Source organism: Rhagoletis zephyria, unplaced genomic scaffold (genome assembly GCF_001687245.7).
Source record: "Rhagoletis zephyria isolate East Lansing unplaced genomic scaffold, Rhagoletis_zephyria_1.1 Rzeph_scaffold_00503, whole genome shotgun sequence".
Classification (NCBI taxonomy): domain Eukaryota; kingdom Metazoa; phylum Arthropoda; class Insecta; order Diptera; family Tephritidae; genus Rhagoletis; species Rhagoletis zephyria.
Window position 1 is genome coordinate 17,911 of NW_016157587.1, and position 22,851 is coordinate 40,761.

Below are 22,851 nucleotides of genomic sequence, written 5' to 3' on the forward strand. Positions count from 1 at the left end.
GAATCAATTAGCTCTTTCTCTATTAAAATCCCTTTTAGGAATGAGGTTACAGGAGGCAGTGGTGGGAAGGAGGCACAGGCTTACTTTCGTACCGATGTTTATAAGCTTGAGGGGTATTTCGCAAGGAACTGTCTATTTAACTTATATTAAGTCTTCCAGATCACAGTGGTGTTTTAAAGGTAGAGATGTGATATTGCGGGAAACTGCGATTCGGATCTAATTGTGCTCACGAAAAAAAAAAATCTCAGTTCTGTAGCATCAACTTCGTAGAGGACGAAGACGTGGGGCCATATCTAAAAAAAAAGCGGCAACGCTACGTCAAATGAAGAAATAAAACCAACAATAAGCATAGGTTTGTTTGTGTAAACTACGAAAATAACAGCCTCGCCATTTTCTGCAGCCAAAATCACTTCCAAACGCCCTGTCAAAATCGGCAAAAATTTTCTAACCGTTAAGCGTTGACGCCGCGTTTTTTTCGTATGCTTCATACAAATTTTATGAGCATGAGAAATTTTTGGCAGCCAGCCAACGCTGACGCTTTTGTTTAGACATGGCTGTAAGGAAAGCTACGAAATTGGCACTAGAAAGTAAATCATGAAGCTGACATATAAATTTGTGTGTTTCAAAGCATGCATAGCCGTGAGGTGACAGTAGTACAATATATGTACGTACGTACACATGCTAATCAAATGTATATAGAAATCATGAAAGCAAGTCTGAACGCACTTCATTCATGTGAAGTTATGCGATCGAAACAAAGTAATTTATGCCGCAATGTGAACATAGTATAACCTATTTGTTTATGTATGTATGTGCGTTACGCCACATGTATATATTCGCATTCGCAAAATGTTCGTATCATTTGTTGCGAATCCGAATGTCGATGCGAATGTATAAAATGATGCGAATCATTCGCGTAACAAATGCGATGCAAATTTTCGCAACACCGCTTAAATAAGCTTACAATGCTTGCTTATATTAACGTTATTAAATTTTCCTCATACCATGATAACCTGAAATCCATGTCCTTGCGTTCATTTTTAGGTTTCTATTCTACTACCATAGCTTAAATGTCTTCCATTTTGCGCTTTTTAGTATAACTTCCGTTTGTCACTTGCTAGACGGTGAATGTAATAAAAAGCACACGTACATACATACACACACATTTACACATACAAGTGATAAAGCAAAAGGAAATGAGTGGGTTGTAAAATATGTATAAATGTATGCCCAAAAAAGCATACAAAAAAAAAACCTTGACCTCGCCTGATGCGCACCAGGACATGCACTACTTGGTAAACAAGGCGTAAAATATGCTTACGTACAAGGGAACAACAAAAAAGGGTACACAGATCCATACATATGTATGTACATATATATGTATATGCATTTATATACATCTGTGCACACTGCTATATGTATGTATATGTACAGATGTGTTTCAATGAATCAATAGACAATTGCATTAAAAGAAAGGGTCTTGTAGGAAGCAAGCGGGCTATTCAAAAAAATTAACTGTCTTTTCAAGACCGAAACCATTTTGTAATACCAGTTGGTCCACATCGAGTGCCAAAATTACTAAGTCTGTTATGAATAATAATAAGAATATTACTTCGATTTCATATGCACNTTGGAACAGTGACTGTTCGATCTTGGCTAAACAGACAAAGACTAATTCATTCTAAAGCTCCAATGCTCGAACGCCTTGAGGTAAAAAATTTACTTAAAAAATGCCCTTTTAAGTATCAGGATCAGCAGCAGCCAGTCGCAACTGTTTATACTAATGCCGTTAGTCGGACATTTTTCGAAAACAATTCATATTTAGAAACTATTATAACAAGGCCGTCTTTTTAGTTTGTTTTTAAGATCTCGACGATTTTTTTGTATCCGTGTTATTATTCGTACGTATTTAGGTATAATCTTTGTCACAGTGTTCTGATATTTGCATTTAAAAAATGTAACCATTTAACTGCTGGGGCAATCCGCATCGGTATCCCTTTCAAAATGATTTTCTCCAAAGTATTTCTTCATATTACATGATTTCAAAGTGGCATAGGCGACTTGCCCGCTTGGTGGTACCAAACTGTATGCCAGTTGGATCGCCTTGAAATGATAGTACAGTAAAGCAGCAATTAGTCGTCTCATCTCTTTGTCTGCATTTTTGAGGACATGTCTGTATGTATGCCGTTACTACTGCCTCGCGGTGCCTCCCCAGTGTATGGTATCTCAAATGTTTGCATATTTGTTACATAAACATAACATTTTCATTTCCTGCAAACTCTGTTCCTCATTGACCAAGTGGAGAACAAGCTTTAAAGAGAGCAACAACAGCAATCGGAGTGGCAGAAATGTTTCTACATAAAACTTAATTGCATACATATTCGTGTGTACTTATGTAAAAGAAAAAAATGCATCATCAGTTCCATCGTGGTTGTGAATGCTGCAGTTTTCTGATAATTTGGTTTGCATATGTGAGTATAGATGATAGGGATGTTACGAATATTTCGCATTAAATAATACGAATGTTTTGCGAACGCGAATGTTCAACAAGTTCTGCTAAAAGTCTTGCAAGCAACCTAGAAGGACATTAAAAAATGTGAAATAAAAGCTCAATTGGAGGCCTATCTCAAAGAAAACGAGCCTCTCTCAATGAAAACCCTACCAATTGAAAACCCTACCAAAAAGACTTTAACTACAAATGATAAAAACCGATGGAAAAATAAACAACTTTTGAATTGTTAAATGAAAATGTGCAATAATTTTTTGTATGAAATGGGAATAATGCTACTCATACGCCAAATCGTACATAGCCGTAGCCGTACATACTCGTACAGAGCGTATGAGTTCTATGTTAAAGTTAGATTTTTTTTTCATTTGCAATGCAAACTTAAAATAAAAATATTTTGGGAAAATTACTTGATATATATAAACGGTACACACTTCCGTAATCTACAACTCTAAATTTAGTTTACGTGTCTCGGCGTTTTCTTGTGTGTCATTTTAGCGTCCGTACAGTGCTATTAGATTGAAACACCGTATACGTATATATGTATGTAGGTGTAACACTGGTTCAATGTTGTAATAATTTTTTATATTCCAATTGTAATTTATACAATTTGTAATTTATAAAAACAGTGACTTCTTAAGTTGATTATAGCTTTTTTATGCTATTCCTAAACATTCGCAATTCGCAGTCGCATTCACACATTCGTATTCCGAAAATTCGCATTCGCGTATGTGAAATATATAACATTCGTAATATCCCAGATAGATTAGTGAAATGCGAAACAAATGGAAATATTGGTTGCCGACATCTGCAACAGTGATTACGGATAATTGTCGCTTTAGAGAAATCACATAATTTTCTTTTATATGGTTTTCGATCCGTGAACGGATGTTACGATTCGAGAACTGGTTTGTGGTGTCTGATTTGTGGCGTCAGGTAACGAGCTTGTTGCCACCATTTTCATTAAAGAAAAATGCTGCACTTACTGAGGGAAGACTTCCGATAACGGATTGAAGTTGATCGACTTAGCTGGGGTTCCCTCTTATTTTTCGCGTTGTCAATTAACTTATTTAATGTCGTTGCATAATCGAAGAATTTCTTGCTGTATATGGTTGCCCATCGACTATCAGTCGCCATGCACAATAGGGCCATTAGATTTGCAATGTGTAAAACTCCTTATAGTAAAAATGCCCCTTTAAATAGAACCTTTAGACCTCTGTCACAGAGTGTTTTCCGTAATCGACTTAAAACTTATTTATGTAGAACTAATAACATTTTCTAATATGTGTAGTCTTTAAGAATATCTTGTTCATAGACGTCAGAGGGGTTTCTAGATCAAAGAATATGCGTCCCGCAAAACAAGGAAAGTCCAACACCGAAAAGCTGCAGACAAAGACACATCTGTTCTGAGAGCACTTTTCCCCCAAACGAAAAATGCAAGCAGTGAAATCACATTTCCCCAGCTTTACGTACCGCCGCCGAAGAAGTAATCGGACTCGGAGGGCACCCGAAGCAACTACTGGTGCGAACAGAAATACCACTGCACTGTAGAGAAAAAATATGCTGCCTACAGGGCCACACTCAGATCGGACTTAAAGTGAGCTATATGGTATCGGTTTAGGGAGGAGAAGAGGGAAGAGACATGCATTTTCCGTAGAGCAAAGAAAGAGGAGAAAGTTTGAATTGCTGGCCGCCGGAAAAAACGCCTAAAAATTTTAGTATTTAGTATTCGATAATTTCGAGGATTAAGTGGTATTATAGTTGAGAATCTCATAATTTTAAATAGTTTGACATTTTTTTTTTTAATCCGATGTAAATTTCATTTTTCACCTGAATCATCATACAATTCACCTGAAAAGAGTTTTCAACTAATTCTTGATAAATGAACGAAATAACTCCAAAGCTATATAACTGCTGTATGACTTTAAATTTAGAAAAATACACAAAAAAAAAAACTATTCTTAGGTAGAGTGCACTCAACGCTACCCTCTAAATTACAAAGCGAAATAAGTTTTAACAGAAAGTTTGCTATAAAGTTTGCTAGAGAATTTCCAACTCCATTCTGGGTGAGAAGCGTTTGAAATTGTTTGCTCAAAATTCGCTAAAATTTCCAGCAAATGCATTTTTTTTACTCGACGAAAGTTTTTCTGCATTTTGTTTGCTGCCGCTCACAATTGTTTCAATTTCCCTCAACATAGCGATCGATATTGCATTCAGCCAGCAAAAGTAAGCGCTACATTTGCAAATGATAGACATTGCAATCCCCCTAGGGGTACTGAGTATTTTTTTTTGATGCATTCACAGCTTTGCCACTTTGTCACAGCTACAATCTTAGAATAACATACAAACGACTGCGATTTGTCTGCAACTTGTCACATTGAAAGGGCAAAAAAAACATCATAGTAAATATTAAATTCCTTTTTATTTATCTACCAATTCCCTTACCTGCATTTGCTGTGACATTTGAAATGCTTACAAACTAATACTACAACTAAGGTACATACACATAAATGTCTGTATTGCTATACACCAATGCATTTAAGTACAACGAAAAGTAGATTCATTCTCAATAAATTTTGCACTTCCGCTTTGGATTCATGTTGGTGCCGCTGGCGCATTGAAACTTTTCAGCGAAACTTTGGAAATTCGCCAAAGAGCCAATCACGCGATACTTTGCTGGCGCATGTATACTTATCAATGAAACTTTGTCCCTATAACGCTCATCCACATCATTGCACCAATATTGCGAGAAGGCAAGGAAAAATAGCTGATGATTTGTGAAGTTCAAATTTGGCAATGTCTCCAACGCCAGCAGCTGTTTGCGCCCGACCAAAGCGGTGTCGTTTAGACTTGCAAGCCATTTCTGATATGCGCTGTAGGCGAGCTGTATGCCACCATTATCGGCGATATTTTCGGCCTGCAGCTCGCTCGGTGGCAGATATTTGCCGTTGTAGCGATACAGTGAATATTGTCGTTTGAAACATTTTTTTCGCTCATTAAAAGCTTCGGTGGAATTGTTGTCCCACCAGGATTGCTCAGTGCCGTTAGCATCGAAATTGCGCCCCATATCGTCGAAACCGTGAATCAATTCGTGCGCCACCAAGTAGCCCAGTGTGGCAAATTTAAGCGCATGCGGATAATGATCAGACCAAAGGAAGTTGGGTTGCAACAACATAACCGGAATCTTTATTAAATTCTCTTTGCCAATGTAGGCGGGAGAGATCGATAGCGCCACCGGCATTTCCATTGGTTTCGGTACCTGGCGCAGATTGGCCAANGTGCGGATAATGATCAGACCAAAGGAAGTTGGGTTGCAACAACATAACCGGAATCTTTATTAAATTCTCTTTGCCAATGTAGGCGGGAGAGATTGAGAGCGCCACCGGCATTTCCATTGGTTTCGGTACCTGGCGCAGATTGGCCAAGCCTTGCTTGGTTTTATGTATGAGTACTTGTTTTATGTTTTCAATGTAGTCAGTGTGGCTCAGCGCTAGTTCCTTGAATTCTTCAGCGAATTTAGATGTTTCGTATGAGTTGATTTCTAAACGCATGGCGGCTAACTTCTCTAGCGCCACTTTGCGTGTCATTGCCGATATCCACTTTAAGCTATCCGATTCCAGTTCTTCTTGGAAAATCTCTCTTATTTTTAGCCAAATGAGATTTATATCCGCTACTGTGCTGCCGCTATTATACTTGCGGTAGATGATGTTATCCAGCACTTTGGCGAAATAGAGTTTCGTCTTGTCCAAGCATAGTTTCTCCTTCGCGCTATTCGTTGCCTCATAATCGAAAAAGAAAGTCTTAAGTAATTGATAAATGACATAATTAGCTACTTGCTCTTTGGGTATCTCCTTAAGCATTTGCACCAAATTCCTTTGGTACTCCACATGATATTCGTAGAATGTATCGTTGAACGCCTCTCCCAAGCTGATATTCATGTACGCACGCACATCTATGGCGCCCTCGTACGCCGCTAGCATTTCATCGATGGTCCGCAGCACAGCCATGGATCGCAGTGTTTTACCCAATCTCCTATCCATTATGCCATCGGCCAAGCGTGATTCAAAGTAGAGTATCTGGCGTGCAGTCTTTATGGCTACGTCGTCTTTGATGCCCAAATACTTTTGCAGCGATTGCTCTATCTCCTCCTGATACTTGTCGCGATGCCACTTTGTTGCCTGACTTTTATACATCGCTCTGCTTTGCAGCGCCAACGTTGGCTGACCAATGAAAAGTTTACTCACTGTTTTATTGACAAAGTCCTCTCGCATTCCCAGCTGCAGTATTATGTCCAGTCCATATTTGTGTTGTATTCGCGCGATGGTCGCCAACCAATCGAATTCGCCGGCTTCCCATGTACCTTCCGGCATGAGCGCTGGCATTTGCCCAAATTCCTCGGCCACCTCCCACAACTTCAGCTTGTAGCGTTCCCTTTGCTTGTCATCCAACTGCCGGCAAGCGTCAAAGAAAGTCTTCAGCTGCACTGTAGCGGCATCGTCGTCAGCGTGTGCCTCCTCCGTCAATACTTTCAGCTGTTTTTGATTGTAGGTGCTGACTAGCAAGGCAAAAAAGTTTGTCTCCAACACATTGCGCGCATCTGTCGGATTGATTTTTGCCCAATTACCGCAAGCGTACTGAAAGAAGTCGTCACAAGCGTCCACTTCGGGCTGCATGTAGTTGCGCATTTCCGCCGCTTTTGCCTGCCGCATTACGTCACGCACATAGACGGTGTCGTTACTCTGCGATATTTTTTGCTCGTACAATTGCACTTGCGGCACTGAAGCCGGTTGTGAGTCGTGCACGCATAACAGTAAATGTAGGCAAAGTAGCCTAAATGAAAAATTTCTTACGCTGCTTATACAAATCATTTCCCTTCGTTGTGCTTGTTTTTTAGTCGTTGATTAAATGGAAAAAATATCGATCGTTTACCTGATCGTTTACTTTGTTAGCTGAGTCATGTGGCACGCTTGACATGAAAACTCTTACTGCCACACCAAATACTGAGCGGAAAAGAGGGCAGCCAGTTGTGGCTATTGGATTAAATAAACTATAAAACTAGTCGTGCTTTACGAAAAGTTCAGAATGTTATCGCTTCGGAGCAGCCATTGTGCAAGTGTGGCAGAGAGGAGTGCCAACCAGTAAAGAGCAGCTCAGCTGAGATCAGAAGCAGTTAAAGGCACTGATAATAAGTTTCTCATCAATGAATTGAGTTCGAATGTTAGACAGTCTTTGTGTGGTACACAGCAAAAAATGCGGTTACAAGTATGTAAATATTATGTTTACAATCTGTATTATGTTTAACCTATGTATGTATGTATGTTTAGCGTCGATTGGGGTGCAATACCCCGTATGAACAGATACAGAACAAAGTTATTAGTAAATAATAGGAAAATAAGTTCCGACACCATTCAACAGTTTTGAGAAAATCTATTTTTATTTGCTTCTTTATGGAGTTTTTGACTAGCGACGATAGATATATGTATGTATATATATACATATGTAAATAACTACGTGAAACCCCGTTTTATTCGTTTCTTAAAATCCGTTTTTTGGTATTCGAAAAATAACGATTTCAAAAAAAAACCAAAACGGTTTGTTTACTAGTAACCATTAGGGACACGATACCAAACCGAAAGTATCGATATGGTATCATTTAAAGTATCGCTGCAAAAATATCGGGTATCCATTCATATCGGGGTAAAAGGACTCGATATTCCACATGTCGATACCAAATTCAAAAATTAGATCTGAACATTGGTCTCGTTTTCTAATAAAGAATAAACAAGCTATACATTTTATAATCTTCTTCAACTACTTTGTAATGTAAACATTGTATTAGCATTAACAAAGCATTCATCACTAATTTAAAAATATTGGTTTATAAGACTAATTAAATATTTAAAATAAATAAACACTGTGTTAATTGACCTCTCCGTAGGCGCGGGTTGAAATTCGGCCGCGCGCCAACCTATTATAGTACATTTTCTGTTCTTAAGACCCACATAACTATAAGGAAAGTGTATAAATTTGTATACATTTTGTTTATAGTTGATAGGTACATATTTTTAGGCTCCATATTCTGCATAAAAACCGCAGTCTATTGATAACAGTTCATTAATAGCGATAATGAAAGCATTGAAGCCGCATCTATTGACGTATTTTATGTATGTATGCGCGTTAGGGTGTTCGAATATTTGCCTTTTTTCCAAACTCGGCTTACGAGTTATTCGAAAAAGTGCAATTTAAAAAACCGGTTCCCGATTTTGAAATAAAGAAAAAACCCTTATAAAACGGTATTATTTTATTTAGTTTTCATACAGTGAAATATCTTATGTTAGTACGAAGTCATGACCAACTATTAAAATAAAAATATTTCCAACAAAGAGCGTGTCAGACGTGGCAATATTTCCAATTTTTCCACGTAATTCGCTGTCAAATTGAGAAAGAGAAATATTATTTCGATGTGGGAACAGCCAGCCAGCCTTGCTGTCACTTTTCGGAAATCAGTTGCAGAAATAAAAGTTGCAAGATGTGACTACAATTGAAAGAGCGAAAACCTTTTCGAGTGTAGAACAAGTAGAAAATTTTTATGCGCCAAACATGGAATTAAATATGATATGATTTTAAAACGATTTAGGGGTTTCCCTTAAATTGGAAAAAGCCTTGAAAACGTCGAAAAACTCGAAATTTTTATTGAGTGGCCAAGATTTTTATGAAATGAAAAAAACCGGTTTGTTCGATAAAAAAATACCGTTTATTCGATATTCAAAAAAACCAAGATTTCAAAATAACCGCCTATAGATATAAAAAAAAGCAGTGCCAACCGGTTTGGAAAAACCGACTCAATCACTCTAATGTACGTACATACATACATATATACTCTTACATATGTGTGTATGTATATACATACATATCGCTTTAAATTTTGTAAACAGCTACGCAGTTCTACTCACTTTTATTTATTTATTTTAATTTTAATATAAATTTTCGTATGTTAAACACAGCTTATTAAAGATTTTTTATGCATACTTATCCTTTTTAAGAAAACTTGTTACGCTGTCGTAAACGCTTTCATTTACTTAAATATTTAATTGCCATGGCTGAGTATGACATAAACTGGTTTTCAGAAAGTTGAGTGGCTTAGACGTACTACGTAGTACATACATACATATAGAATTATAATTACTGTAGGCATACATAGCATATACACATAAACAAATTACATTGTAACTCATTAAAATTGCAAGTGAATACCTAATATCTGCGTATTTTATTACTTTCTTAAGTACTTACTTACTTACTTACATTTATGGCTACTGAAGACAAGTTTAAGTGTATACACATGTGAATAAATCATAAACCGCACCGGTTAGCACAAAATAATCGGTAATTTCACTCTTTATTTTGCAGGCATTAATAAAAATCAAAGTTACAATTTGAATATAAATACATGCAAATAGAAGTTATCAATTCGTCGGACATTTTTTTAAATTCTATAATTATTTTTTTTTTAGCGGAAAGGTGGTACCTCACAGGTCGTGTCCTACTAATTTGGTTTAGATCCGATCATTAGATCACGAAGAAATTAACGGTACTTTTAAATTTTTATATGCGAGTTTAAGTCGGTTTTGTTTTTTGCTTAAAAATTACTTGTCCAAAACTATTTTTATGTATAAAAAAAAAATTGATTTTGATATTTTTCAGAAATATTTTGAAGATAGACTTTAATGGTCTGTTTAACTCACTTGCAGTCGTAAACGAAAGTTGGTAATACCACCAGAAGGTAGAACATCCCCGATTTGGTAGGTCATATTTTTGCGCTTTTCAATAAACAGAATTTCCCTCCATTTTTCAGAGGGTAAAATTTTTTTGCGAGTTTTTGAAAAATTTCAATAGTAACACTGCTCTTTAAATTCCAACGAATAATCTTGCCCACAGTTGCTGCTAAGCGAATTGAGTCTCCCTACGAACGTAAAAAAAAAAAAAAATACTACAAGTCTCTCGTCATATCCGTGCTGATCTGATAAGGCAGCCCTTAGAGAAAGGTTCTACGGCCGATGTGCGATGTCGTGCGTGTGCGGACATGTCGCGCAAATAGACACAAGCGCTCCAGTCCTGAAAGTATGAAAACCGGTGAGAATCGCGAGGAAGAGCAATGCCTTCTCTGCGACGGCGGAGAAACTAGTAGGAGAAGGATTTGGCTTCACCTGGCTGCAATTGGCATTACTTGAAATAGAAGAAGCTGGCGTGCTTTCTTGCGCTCGGCCAAACATGTGTAGCCGTAAGAATATGAAATGAGGTACATATGTCAAAATGACATAATTGTTTTGCTATCGTTAACATATCGTAAGCCGAATTCGGATTATAGTTGACGTTTTTTTTAATGAACAAAGGCTATTTTTATTTCCAACAACTTTTTAGTGAGCACTCAAGTCGCATTTTAATTGATTTATCCAAAGGCGATGTACTTTTTGTTTGTTTTTTTGTCTAGTGTAGCTTTACTGATTATTGAAGTGTTTGTATGAAAAAAAAACAACAAAATGAAATCAGCCATTAGAGTCGTATCAACAACATTTCGCTTTTACTAATTATTATTCATCAAAATACAATATTTTGCAGTATTAGTAAGTGGCCAAGCGCAAATGTACTTAGCATTTGCAAATACGTATGTATGTTTGTATATACACATACCCTGCAGGAAAAAATTATCAGTTGATAAAAAATAACCCACTTGTAAATAGCTTTTTTGCGGGATTTCTATAAAATATATAACTTGTAGTTAGCCACAAAAAGCTAACTTGAAACTAGTTGACAAGTAATGCAGGAGATTTTTTTTCATTAAACGCGTTTCTATTTAAACATCCTGCACTTCGCAAATACTTTTTCAAATTGAGGACAAATAAAAGAAAGATCGAAATTCCATGTTATCATTTTGAAGTTATGTCTGACGGAGTTCGAATATGGGACTACCTACAGCAGTATATGTAAGCAAATATGAAATATAATAAAAAAAAAATTAAAAAAAAAAAAAAAATTAAAATATTTTGTTTTTCCTTTTGGTATTTTATGTCCAAAATTAGTTAGTTACATCAAATGCAGAGGTAACCACCCTTGACTACATCTGATGCAGAGGTAACCACCCTTGACTATTTCGCGGCCATCGCCTTAGAAATATAGTTAGCTTTCGTCAAAGAAAATATACAGATAATAGTGAGTTTTAGCTCCTTCCTAATCAACTTTAAGTTAGCTTATAGTTAGATAAATTTCCTGCAGGGTATTCACATAAATTATACACACAAGCATCCGTATGGGCATTACAATGCCCGCTGGCTTGGCTTCATTCATTCCTACAATGCCGATACGATAACCCGGCAGCCCCATGTTAGTCACGTCACAACACAGATGTGTACTTTATGTTCGTATGCACATACAACGCTTGGAAGAGCACTCACTCATATGTCCGGTGAAGAAAAGACAAAAAAACGGGGATAGCTCCGCTGATCTCAAAAACATTTGCTTGATTCTGACTTGAGTCAAACAGTTGCGATTCGGCTTTCGATTATTCAACAACGCGTTTGTTAAACTTTTTCTCGACCGTGGCGGCGCCAATATGAATTCGTTAATAAAATATTCGTTTTATCTAAGTTGTATGCTCATAGCTTTCGCAGACACTTTAGCCGCAAAAGTGGATCCAAGTCGTCTTACACATATACCCGAACAGCTAACAGCATCGACCATTGCAACAATGCGACGTTGCAAGACGGCTTCGATCGTTAATCTCATGGATCGAGACGTTGAACCTTGCAATAATTTTTACAAATTCGCATGCGGAAAATGGACACGTCTAAATCCGGCAACTACAATCGAACATCTGACCACCGGTCTTTTTGAGGAGCTAAGCCAACTGCTCGATCGCAAGGTGGAGAAGCTACTAACCAACGATACGGAATTCAACTACACAGTCATCGACAATAAAGTGCAGAACTTTTTCGTTTCTTGCGTTAATTTGGTCAAGTTGAAGGATAAATATAAGCAAAAACTAAGTGATATAATCGCTGAATTTGGTGAAATGCCTGCGCTCAGCGGCGCCAATTGGAATGCGGAGAAGTTCGATTGGGTGACAACTATTGCGAAAATTGCGCATAAGTATGGCAAGGATATAATAATTGGCATGGACATAATGGCCGATTTTAAAGACAACAGCATAAATCGAGTTTACATTGGTCAAGCCGATTTGCCATTAGAGAGTCGCGCGATGTACTTAGATGATTCGACTGCTGTCTATAGGGATAGCTACAAGCGGAAGATACGCAAGGAGCTTGTGAAATTTTTAGGAATGGATGCTCAACTTGCCACCAAGACAGCAAATGATATTGTTGATTTTGAAGTGAAATTGGCGCAGGGGTTGATTGATGACACACTGGGCCAGAGCCTGGACGATTTGTCTAAGCTAACAACTGTCGAACTGATGCAAGCCAAATACGCTCCAGTTATAGACATTAAGAAGTTAGTGAACATAACGTTAGGTGAATTAATCACCGACCCATTGTATGAGTATGCCGATGTATATCAGCGAAATTTGAAGAAAATTATGCCAGAGACACCAAAGGAAGTGGTGGCCAATTTCATTTTCTACACATTAATCTCCGATTATATGCTGGACATTGATAAGTCGCCGCGCAGTCAGAAGAAAACCTGCATCGAAAAGACAAAGTCATATTTCGCCAAAAATGTGGATAACATGGTGTATCGCAGATATAGCACAAGAAAAACTGAGCTCGATGTCGAGTATATGTGGAAAGAGCTTAAGGAGAGCTTCAAAAGCACGCTAACTTCAGGCAAGCTGGATTGGATAGCCGAGCCGACGCGTCAATATGCGCTCGAGAAGTTGGAGGCACTTAGAATGGAAATCAACTCATACGCAGATCACAATTTCACCGAAGAGTTTGGCTCGCTGGTGACCAACAACAATGACTATCTGGCAAATGTGCTGGCTATATTGGAGTTGGACACAAAGCGATCGTACGCCAAATTGCATGAGAAACCCAAGCCAATCGAAGCTGGTGAAATACTGTCATACACACCGGCCAATATACTCATTGAGAATGTAATCAAGGTGCCGGTATCGATACTGCAGCCCTACTTGCTATGGAGTGAAATCTATCCGACAGCAGTGAAATTTGGCACTTTGGGTGCCCTGGTCGGTCACGAACTCATACACGCCTTCGACGACACCGGACGCCGTTTCGACAAGGATGGCAACAGTCGTGACTGGTGGGACGCGAAGTCAACGGAAATCTTTCTTAATCGTACTGAGTGCTTCAGCAATCAATACAGCAAGTATCAGTATGGCGGACGCTTTTTGCCCAAAAGTGTTTCACAGTCGGAAAATATCGCCGACAATGGTGGCATGCGGCTGGCCTATCAAGCCTATCTGCGTTGGTATGAGGATGCAAAACGTGCGCATAATGAAAAGATGAACGAGAAGCTGCCTGACTTTCCCTACGACTTCAAGCAATTGTTCTTTATTAGCTTTGCACAAATTTGGTGCAATGATGCGCATCCTGAGGTGAAGAATCTGCAAACATCTACAGATCAGCATGTGCCGGGAGAGTTCAGGGTAATCGGGCCACTTTCGAATTCTAAGGAGTTTGCAGCTGCATTTAGTTGCGCGGATGATGCACCAATGAATCCAAAGCATAAATGCCAAATTTATTAGTTAAAAAAAAAAATAATGCATACCTAGTATGTGGTGTAAAAAGTTTTTTAAAACTAAAATAGACTGTAAATTTGTTTTAATTTTTTTTTATTGGAAATTTATAAAATTCATATTTATTATTTTGTGATTATTTTACGATGAACATGGATGCAAAAAATTTTAGAGTATCGAAATGTATGTATGTTTGTATGTTAAATGTGCACCGGCAAATGTGTACATCAATTTGATTATTAATTAAATATGTATATTTACATACATATCCCTGTGAATAAGCCCATTATTTTGATACGCAACGTTGTGTATTTTGAAAACGAGCTTTTAAAAAATAAAACGATTTACTTTGGAAAATATATGTATATGTATCCATACATATAAAAAGCATTGATTAGCTTTGGTGACGCTGAGAAACGAGATTTTTTTTTATACTAAAATGATTTTGAGTGCATTGGTCTAATTAAGTAAATATATACAATTCTATACAATTTATGTGCGTAATTGAATATAAGAAATGATCAACACAACGTAAAAAAGATCATACTGCACAAAGTGCAACGAACGTTGAAGATACTAAGTGATTAAAATTTCAAAAGATTTTTCGTAGAGTTTTTCGAGAACAGCTAAACACAATGGAGAGTAAAAAATGTAACAAAACTTTTTGGCCTGTTAAAAAATTTTTTGGATACTTAAAAACTGAACCCATATGCATCTAGGATTGACGGTGACAAGTGGATATATGTACTAATATTTTAGCTCTAGTGGGCAGTTAAGCAGAGGCCGGCCGTACCGGTTATGGTAGTTATAAGAAAAACCATAATTTAACAGTTAAAAATTCGATCTATATCTTTTCGATCAAATTAAACCGTTTACACAATTTTTATTTTGTCGATGTAGAATAATTGTTATTCTTTTTTATTTTAACGATAAGAAATAATCGTTGTTTTTGGATTTTTATTTTTCGATAAAAAGTATTCGCTATTTTTGGATTTTTATTTTTCGATAAAAAATAATCGTTATTTTTGGATTTATATTTTTCGATCATAATAACGGTGACTGCCCGTATTTTATTTCAAAGGACAGTCCTTTTTCTTTTGGGGCTGTCTTCTGACTTTATTTATTTTTCTAAAAATCTATTTTGTCCTTAAAATCAAAAAGTACTTTACTGGTACTTTAGTACCAAAAAAACGTCATATTTGAGCCGAAAAACTTCTTAATTTGCAAAAAAGGCGCCCAAATTACGTTAAAATCGCTAGTCAACCTGGCAACGCTGAACGTAACTAAAGTTTTATGAGGATGCGAATAAGTCAGCCATTTTTTTAAGGAATTTTTCCAAATATTTATATTATTTTATAAATAAATTCACGTCACTTAATCACAGAAAATCTTATTTATTATTAATTGTATTAAAGATTTTAAACAGATGCCAACCCTCTTCAAACATCTAAAAAAAATATTCAGAATATTAGTCACAGTTATAAGCCAAATTTCATCAAATCCGTTTCTGGGTAAAGAGAAGTCTCGCATAGTTCGGTTTCTCTAATTTTAATTCACCCTGAATATTTCATATACATAATTTGTGCATAAGTTAACTAAAATCAAACAGGTGGCAACACTTTTCAATAGTATTTTATTTCTCAGCGATGTAGCTTACGAATTACCGAATTGAAAGAAAATATTTTGGTGGGAACTAAACATACGCTTGAAAAATAGCAACTTTTATCGTGAGTTTTAAATTCCCATAAGCCGTTCCAGGAAAAATTTGTAATTTATTTATTTAAATATTCGATAGTGTTTAGGAATAATAAAATATATCTCTTTTTTGTTTACACAAACAAATAATTTCTTCGGAATTATTTGAGTTTAGATGGCCTTTGCAATATTTTATTAGATCAAATTAACTAAAGCAAAACCAATTAAACTTAGAAAAAATTTTCTCGTAATGCGTATTCTTTTGTTTTGATGAGGTTTAAACATTCGCTAAATGGCAATTAAAATGATGACAGACAATGATTCATTGTTTTATTATTTGTATTGAAAGTCACATTTTTATATATTTTTTTTTTCATGATATTTAGTGCATAAGAGCCACTACATTGTGACTGGTGGGACATTTTACTCCGGAATGTGATCAATTATGAATTATATTAGCGAAAGAAATTTTTTAACATAGATAAATAACTAATGTATAAAATTCCTTTTAAAAAAATATCAGACGGTTTCATAGTTTTTCAATTTTTCCTATTTTTAACCGACTTCCAAAAAAGATAGATAGTTCATCAATAAATAATAAGAATTTCGAAGGCGCGTGAATTTTAACGGGAGTAGCAGTCAAGGTTTTATCGGAAAACTCGCTGCGTTCATTAAATTACATTTGGAAAAAATGCCACAAAAAATTAGACTAAGTCCTGAAATTATTATTCAATTTCATAAAATATTTCACTCATCAGTGTGTACGAGAAGGAAAGCGAAAAATTTTTCTGTCAGTAATATTTTTTTTTTTTTCGTGTGACATTTCTCATGAACGTTTTTCGAAAATTATTTCTAAAGAACTTTTAACGCCGTTTTCTGAAGTAACCTTTAACTTTAAAGCTCACGTTATGTTTAAAAGTTGGTTTAAAAATAACGCTAAAGTAAAGCATTTCTATTATCGGTTTTTGTTACTTGGTTGTATACAAACTTAAAACCGATAATGAGATGCTTTACTTTAGACACAATCATAAATTTGAATGCAACCATTCAATATAAAGTTAGCTTTAAAGTAACAGATTACTTAAAAAAAGGCGCATAGTCAGTTAACGGTGATTAGTCTGAAATAAAAAATGATAAATCAGAAGTATAAAATGGTATTGTGTTTATAAACCAAAAGAAAAAACGATAGTTTATTGACGAAGGGGGTGATCTATTCCACCCTCCCACCCGCCGGCCCATCTGGCTACACCACTGCCTTGTGAATGCCCCAATTACAGCATTTTCGCAAGCGCCATCTTCTCACTTAACGAGTCAATACAAACACACTTTTTTATTAGCAGCACTTATTTGATGTGAATTTGCCATTGCCTGCCACTTTTCCCCTGACAGCTTTCAAGGTTACGAACTGTAAAAAGTCAACGCAAGCAAATGCCAAAGCGATTTGTGTTCATCGATTAGTTGAAAATCCGTACGGTTGCCAAAGGTTACCGCCCACGTAACTAACCAACAGTTAGAAAAGTTTAAATGCATTCCAAAGTTTAAGTAAGTGTGAGTGTGCGTGCTTGGTGTCACACACAAATACATTGTACATACGTTTTGTGTAAACTAATTAACGCGCAGACATAGCTTCGCTACGGTGCCTATCAAGATGAAAGTGAGTACAATTGAAAAAAGACAATATTATAGTTCGTTTTCACCGAGCATTAGAAAGGGGTAATTGCTTATGTTAAGTACAAGAAAACGAAAGAAAAAAAGCAAAAAGTAACAAACCCCATATTAAAATTATTGCAAACTACCTGTGCTCTTAACTGCAGTTAAGCTTCTGGTGGAAATAGGCTATTATATTGAGAAGAGCAATTAATTCATGATATATAAATTTAGCCATACAATGAGTGCTTCTCACTGAATTATACAATCAAATATAGTCAAATTGGCGGTTCAGACGTATTTATATACCCCCTTTCTCACTTAAATTCTTCCACTTACCATGCGTCAGTATGTTGACCGTTTCGTTGTGCCAATAGAACAAGCTTAGCAGGCAGCCTCTGAATGTTGTCAATGGACGGTAACCGTTGAGCACATACGGGTTGAACTGTAAATATTTCGGCATATCCTCCCAATGCTGCAGCTGTATAGCGGAAGTGAACGCGGGTGATTTCGTTGTTGAGTGCGATGGCGATGATTTCGATGAATTTGTTCCCGGCGTCAACGCCGTCGAACGTAACGACAACGCCGTCGAACTTAACGACGACGAAGTTGCAGGCGTCGATGCATTCGACGAATTCGTACAAGGTGACAATGAACTCATTGAAGACGATAGTGATGGCAGCGACATTGGTGTCGTTGGTGTGAAGAACGTCACGTGTTCTTCGTATGCGGCATGAAGTGGAAGCCCTCTGGTTGCTAGTGCATCGCGTCGTTCGGCACAATCTTTGCCACTTAAATCTAGTATATCACCTGCTGTAACGTGTGCAGCATCAGCGTTGCTGCCACTGCCAATGACTACGCCAACGCCAACGCCAACGTCACCGTCACCCACTTCTCCTGCTAGCGCTCGTCGACGCGCCACATCTCGCTTAATGCTAATTGGTGATGCGATCACAGATGATGTAGAGGAATTTGAACTCGAATTGCTGCTGGAAGTAGAACACTGACTAGACGCCTGACTAGACGCCGCCGCCGCAGCGTCAGCGTTTATTGCGGCGTACGAGACGTTTGGCTTTGCAGTTGACGTCGTAGAAGTGTCGGCACAGTTCTGTTTTGCTTTCTTAGATGGTGACGCTTGTGGCGAAGGTGATGGTGTCACGGACATACACTCAACATTGCTACCCATGTATTCGGCCATGTCGATGAGTGTAGTGGCTGCTGTGCTCACTTTGTGTGCTGTTGTCGCGCCCACAGTGGCCGGGCAGCCGTAATTCATGGCCGAGGTGCCGATGCTGTGGCCGACACCGACACCCACTTGCAAGCGATGGCGCAGCACGCTCGTCTGTTCCAGCATTGCTACCGGCGTTAACAGAACGGCTGGCGTTGAACGTGACGGTGTTACATCGTGTGACAGGAGTTCACTGCAGGCATCAACGCTGACATTGCTGCTCTCCATGATTGTGGTGGTTGTTGTGGCGTTGCTGTTTTTGTTATTGCTGCCGTTGCTGCCATTGCAGTCGACAGCAGTTTGCATGGTTTAGCGATAGCTGAAATGGGAAATTTTGCCCTCCACGAATGAACACGGCTTTTTGTGACACGATTGGCGGCAATTTTTGATTGATATATTTATGTACGTATGTATGTGCGGCGGTGCGCGCTAATTGACTTCAAAAATTTTAAGGCTACACTGCAACGATGATGATTAAAGGCGAGTGTATTTAGGTTTATTGGTTGTTTAATTGAAATTAATCAAGCTGCAATAAAATATAAATTAATTGCCGGTTAGTAATTGCTTATATGTAATATAGAAAGATAATTGATATCATGAGAACTATATTTAGAAAATCTGTCGTAGAAGAATATATATACTAAATTTGTATTATGTGTGTTTTTATAGCTATCCCTGCTTGAATAATTGTTTGGCGCCAGACTTAGAATCTTCCGCAGTGATCTCGTATTGAGTAGAGGTGCAAAACTATCGATAGTCAGGCCATCGATAGTTTTCGATATTATTTTCAAAACTATCGATATATCGTCGATAGTATCGTATTTATATGCTTTTGGCTCAATTTTCGTATGAAGATTTCCTTAAGAATATATTCCGAAATTACGTTTCGATAACCTTGTAAACTGCTGGACACTTTTTTAATTGTTTAACCTTTAAGTTAGAAGTAAAGTTATTGAAAATTTAAATTGAATTGAAATGGAATAAAATTAGGCGTACTGAAATTTTATATTTGTGGTTTTCGATATCCCCCGACATATATAAGGCATTCATTAAGTAAATTTCACTTTTAGAAGAAGGAAACATTTTTTATCTGAGAAGTAATGGTTTTTATCTACCTTTTATTAAATAGTAGATAGATAATATTGAAAGTTTTTGTATAAATTAATTTGTATCAGTTTTTTAGCAGTATTTTAAAAGATGCAAGGTTTTCCGTCATTTTCGAAATTTGACATTACTCTTTTAAAAAAGTAGCAACCAAATTTTTAGTTCAACTTGGATATTTAAGAGAAATGAAAAGAAAAGAAGAAATAAAACTAAAATAAATACTGAATTACATGTCTGTCGGACTATCGATAGGACCAAAAAACAATCGATAGTAGGGAAAAATAAAAAACATCGATACTATCAATAGTGCCATCGATAGTTTTGCACCTCTAGTATTGAGTTGTACCCAAATGAGCAATTAGCAATCGAAGAGCTTGAATTCTCCGTGTGCCCACTTAGATGTACCACACTCATTCTACCTATATATCTTCAGTATCTGATTGCCCATCATGGTAAATCCTTCTCGAATAGCATTAATCTTCTCTTAGAAACGCCAAATTAACTAAAGCAATTAACGTAGAATTCTTCCATACCGTGCTAGTATAAAGTAGATGACTATTCACGATAAAATTGAACAAAGGCAAGTTGAGAGAATTTTTCAAGTGCGTACTGCAGCTCTTTCTCTTTTGTTTTGATTTTACCGTTTTTTTTTTCAAGACTGACATGAAGAGGCCAATCGCTAAATTGCTGTACTAAGTGAGAATACACCATAAAGCAATTACGCAAGCGTTAACTTTTTTAAGACAAATAGCTACTATCCATTCGTAATTTACTGACAAGTTGAAATGGGCACTAAAAATTAAAGCACAACGAGGCGAAAAGAAGAGTAGAGAAGTGATGCTGTGGTCACCAATATACTTGCCATTTCAAATGGCTTTCAATGAAATCACAAACGATTGAGCATGAAAGCAAATGCTTAGCGCTGAATGGGGGAAATTTTGATTAAATTGCGCACAAGCTGCAAAACACTCCAACGATAGTACATACATACATACATACATACATATGTATGTACATCTCCATCATTTTGTGGCGATTCAATTCGTTCTTCTTTAGGCACTAACCGATTACCCAATATCATTTTACATACATATAAATAATACCTGCTTGTGAGGACTTTCAACAGCAATGTTGTATGACTGGACATTTGGAAGTTGCTAGGCAAAAAATAAAATAAATTGGAAAGCAAAACACAAATCAATTTGCAGGAAATTTAAAATTAAATACCTACATATCGAGCCCTATTTTCGATTTTATTTACAGGTAGAGATGAAACGATATGAGTAAAAACAAGTATATACTCGATACTTTTCGTTCGATACCAAGTATTTTTGGCATTGATACTTTTGAACCAAGTACTTAGTAGGTATCGAAAAAATACTCGTATCGAAAGCCGATTCTAAAGTAATTTTTGCTTTGCAATGGCCTTATCCTGAGTTTTGCCCGAAAATAAATTAAAGAACAATTTTGGGCGAAAATTATCTACTGAATTACTTTGGCGAATTTTTTTGTAAAACCATTAGTAATCTTTTCCAATATATTATCTGCGTTATACATATACCACTCATCACTAAACATATCGTTTTGCTATGTAATGGTGTTTTATTTATTTTCAATTTATACATTATAACTTTTATTAATTGTAGTTTGGGATTCACAGAGTATGATGAACTTATTCCGTAAAAACATAAAGTTTAACTCAGTTCTTATGGAATACCTTCATAGTCAAAAGTATCAATATATGTAGGCATCGATAATTTTCGAGTATCGAAATTTTCTTTCGATACTACTTCCAAGTAAAAATATCGATACCTGCATGGTATCGTTTCATCCCTATTTACAGGCAAACAATTTTTCCACATCACTATGCGTATTAAGGATGTTTGAATCATTTTGCACCGAACTAACATCGCTCATACGCACTGGTGTACATACTTTGTATATGTCTACATATCGCACACCGTCTTCAAAAGAGTCACAACTCAAAATAATACCTTTTGTCAGAAAATGCGAAAAAGTATTTCTTAGCACATGATAATCATATGGGCAAGGGCGACCTTACCTTAGGTTTTTTAACAAATTATAAAAAAAATTTGCTACAGCTTTTGCTGAAAGGTAAATAATCTCAAAAATTGCAAATTTTGAATTGTGACTCTTTTGAAGGCGGTGTGCGATATGTACGTGGCTAATTCTTTAAAAGTCTCGCATCATATCTAGACCCGAATGAATGTTAAATCTTTTGCCGAAGTCGAGTCGAGCAAAGATGGGTCACCGAAAGTAAAATCTTTTGCCGAAGTCGAGCCAAACGTTCAGCCATAGTCTAATACTCGATTAGTGAAGATTCGTAAAAACACAAACTTTTAAAACATATTGCTTCGGAGCGAAGAAGAGCACAGCAGCAATGACTTCGAGAAGCAAAGGGCTAAGAAAATTCATTTACTCCTTAGCTCCTTATGCCGAATTCCCACTAGGCACTCAAATTACTAAAAATTGTCGACATTTAAAAAATGCCATATGGAAATTAATTTGTCATTATAAAATTTTTCAATTTAATTCCAAGTGTTCCACATTAAAGAAATTTTTTTTTAAATTTTTAATTTTGGTTTTATCATAAATAAATCTATATTCAACTAATTTTACTTGACAATACTGTTCATTGCTCAATGACCAGCATACAGAGATAATAATTGCTTATTGTGAATTATTAATGAGCAAAAAAAAAAAAGAAGAAAAAAAAGGAACAGTCCAGCGCCTTCGTCTTGGTCTGCAGGCTGTATCGGAGATACAGCCGCTATATTTAAACGTAGAATACGTGGTATGGTTAAGAGCATATCCAAGTCAAAAACGAAATCACACACTAAGAAAAAAAGGGTTTTTCCAAAATTTTACAAATTTACATACTTCTAAGTGAAAAGAACTCAATGAGAATATAAGCGAAAGCCCTATTTTTATTTTTATTTT

The 22,851-nt window shown here is 36.5% G+C and overlaps 3 protein-coding genes across 9 annotated transcripts in view; 1 reads left to right on the top strand and 2 right to left on the bottom strand.

Moving 5' to 3' along the window:
• Positions 1-22,851, bottom strand: part of LOC108359998 (uncharacterized) — a 44,705-nt gene that overhangs the window by 14,824 nt on the left and 7,030 nt on the right. For all 5 annotated transcript variants that reach the window (XM_017612125.1, XM_017612120.1, XM_017612123.1 and 2 more), the window contains exon 2: positions 17,898-19,312. In XM_017612125.1, the coding sequence (XP_017467614.1) occupies positions 17,898-19,092 (1,195 nt within the window). In that variant the 5' untranslated portion in view covers positions 19,093-19,312. The remainder of the gene's footprint in view (positions 1-17,897; positions 19,313-22,851) is intronic.
• LOC108359996 (endothelin-converting enzyme 1-like) lies at positions 4,909-7,579 on the bottom strand. 3 transcript variants are annotated; one of them, XM_017612118.1, is made up of 3 exons: positions 7,436-7,573; positions 5,785-7,336; positions 4,909-5,636 (listed from the first exon to the last, which is right to left on the bottom strand). In XM_017612118.1, exons 2-3 carry the CDS (start codon positions 7,213-7,215, stop codon positions 5,073-5,075), a joined length of 1,995 nt encoding a protein of 664 aa, XP_017467607.1. In that variant the 5' UTR covers positions 7,216-7,336; positions 7,436-7,573; the 3' UTR covers positions 4,909-5,072. The 3 variants fall into 3 exon arrangements, with proteins under 3 accessions (XP_017467607.1, XP_017467605.1, XP_017467606.1); XM_017612116.1 differs by having other exon boundaries at positions 5,785-7,579; XM_017612117.1 differs by having other exon boundaries at positions 4,909-5,765; positions 5,914-7,578.
• On the top strand, positions 12,024-15,070 carry Nepl21 (Neprilysin-like 21). Its single transcript, XM_017612119.1, has one exon. It carries the CDS (start codon positions 12,117-12,119, stop codon positions 14,223-14,225), a length of 2,109 nt encoding a protein of 702 aa, XP_017467608.1. The 5' UTR covers positions 12,024-12,116; the 3' UTR covers positions 14,226-15,070.

What these genes read in the sequence shown, in the direction of transcription:
- LOC108359996 (XM_017612116.1), bottom strand. Translation starts at nt 7,374, where the DNA reads ATGATTTGTATAAGCAGCGTAAGAAATTTTTCATTTAGGCTACTTTGC.
- Nepl21 (XM_017612119.1), top strand. Translation starts at nt 12,117, where the DNA reads ATGAATTCGTTAATAAAATATTCGTTTTATCTAAGTTGTATGCTCATA.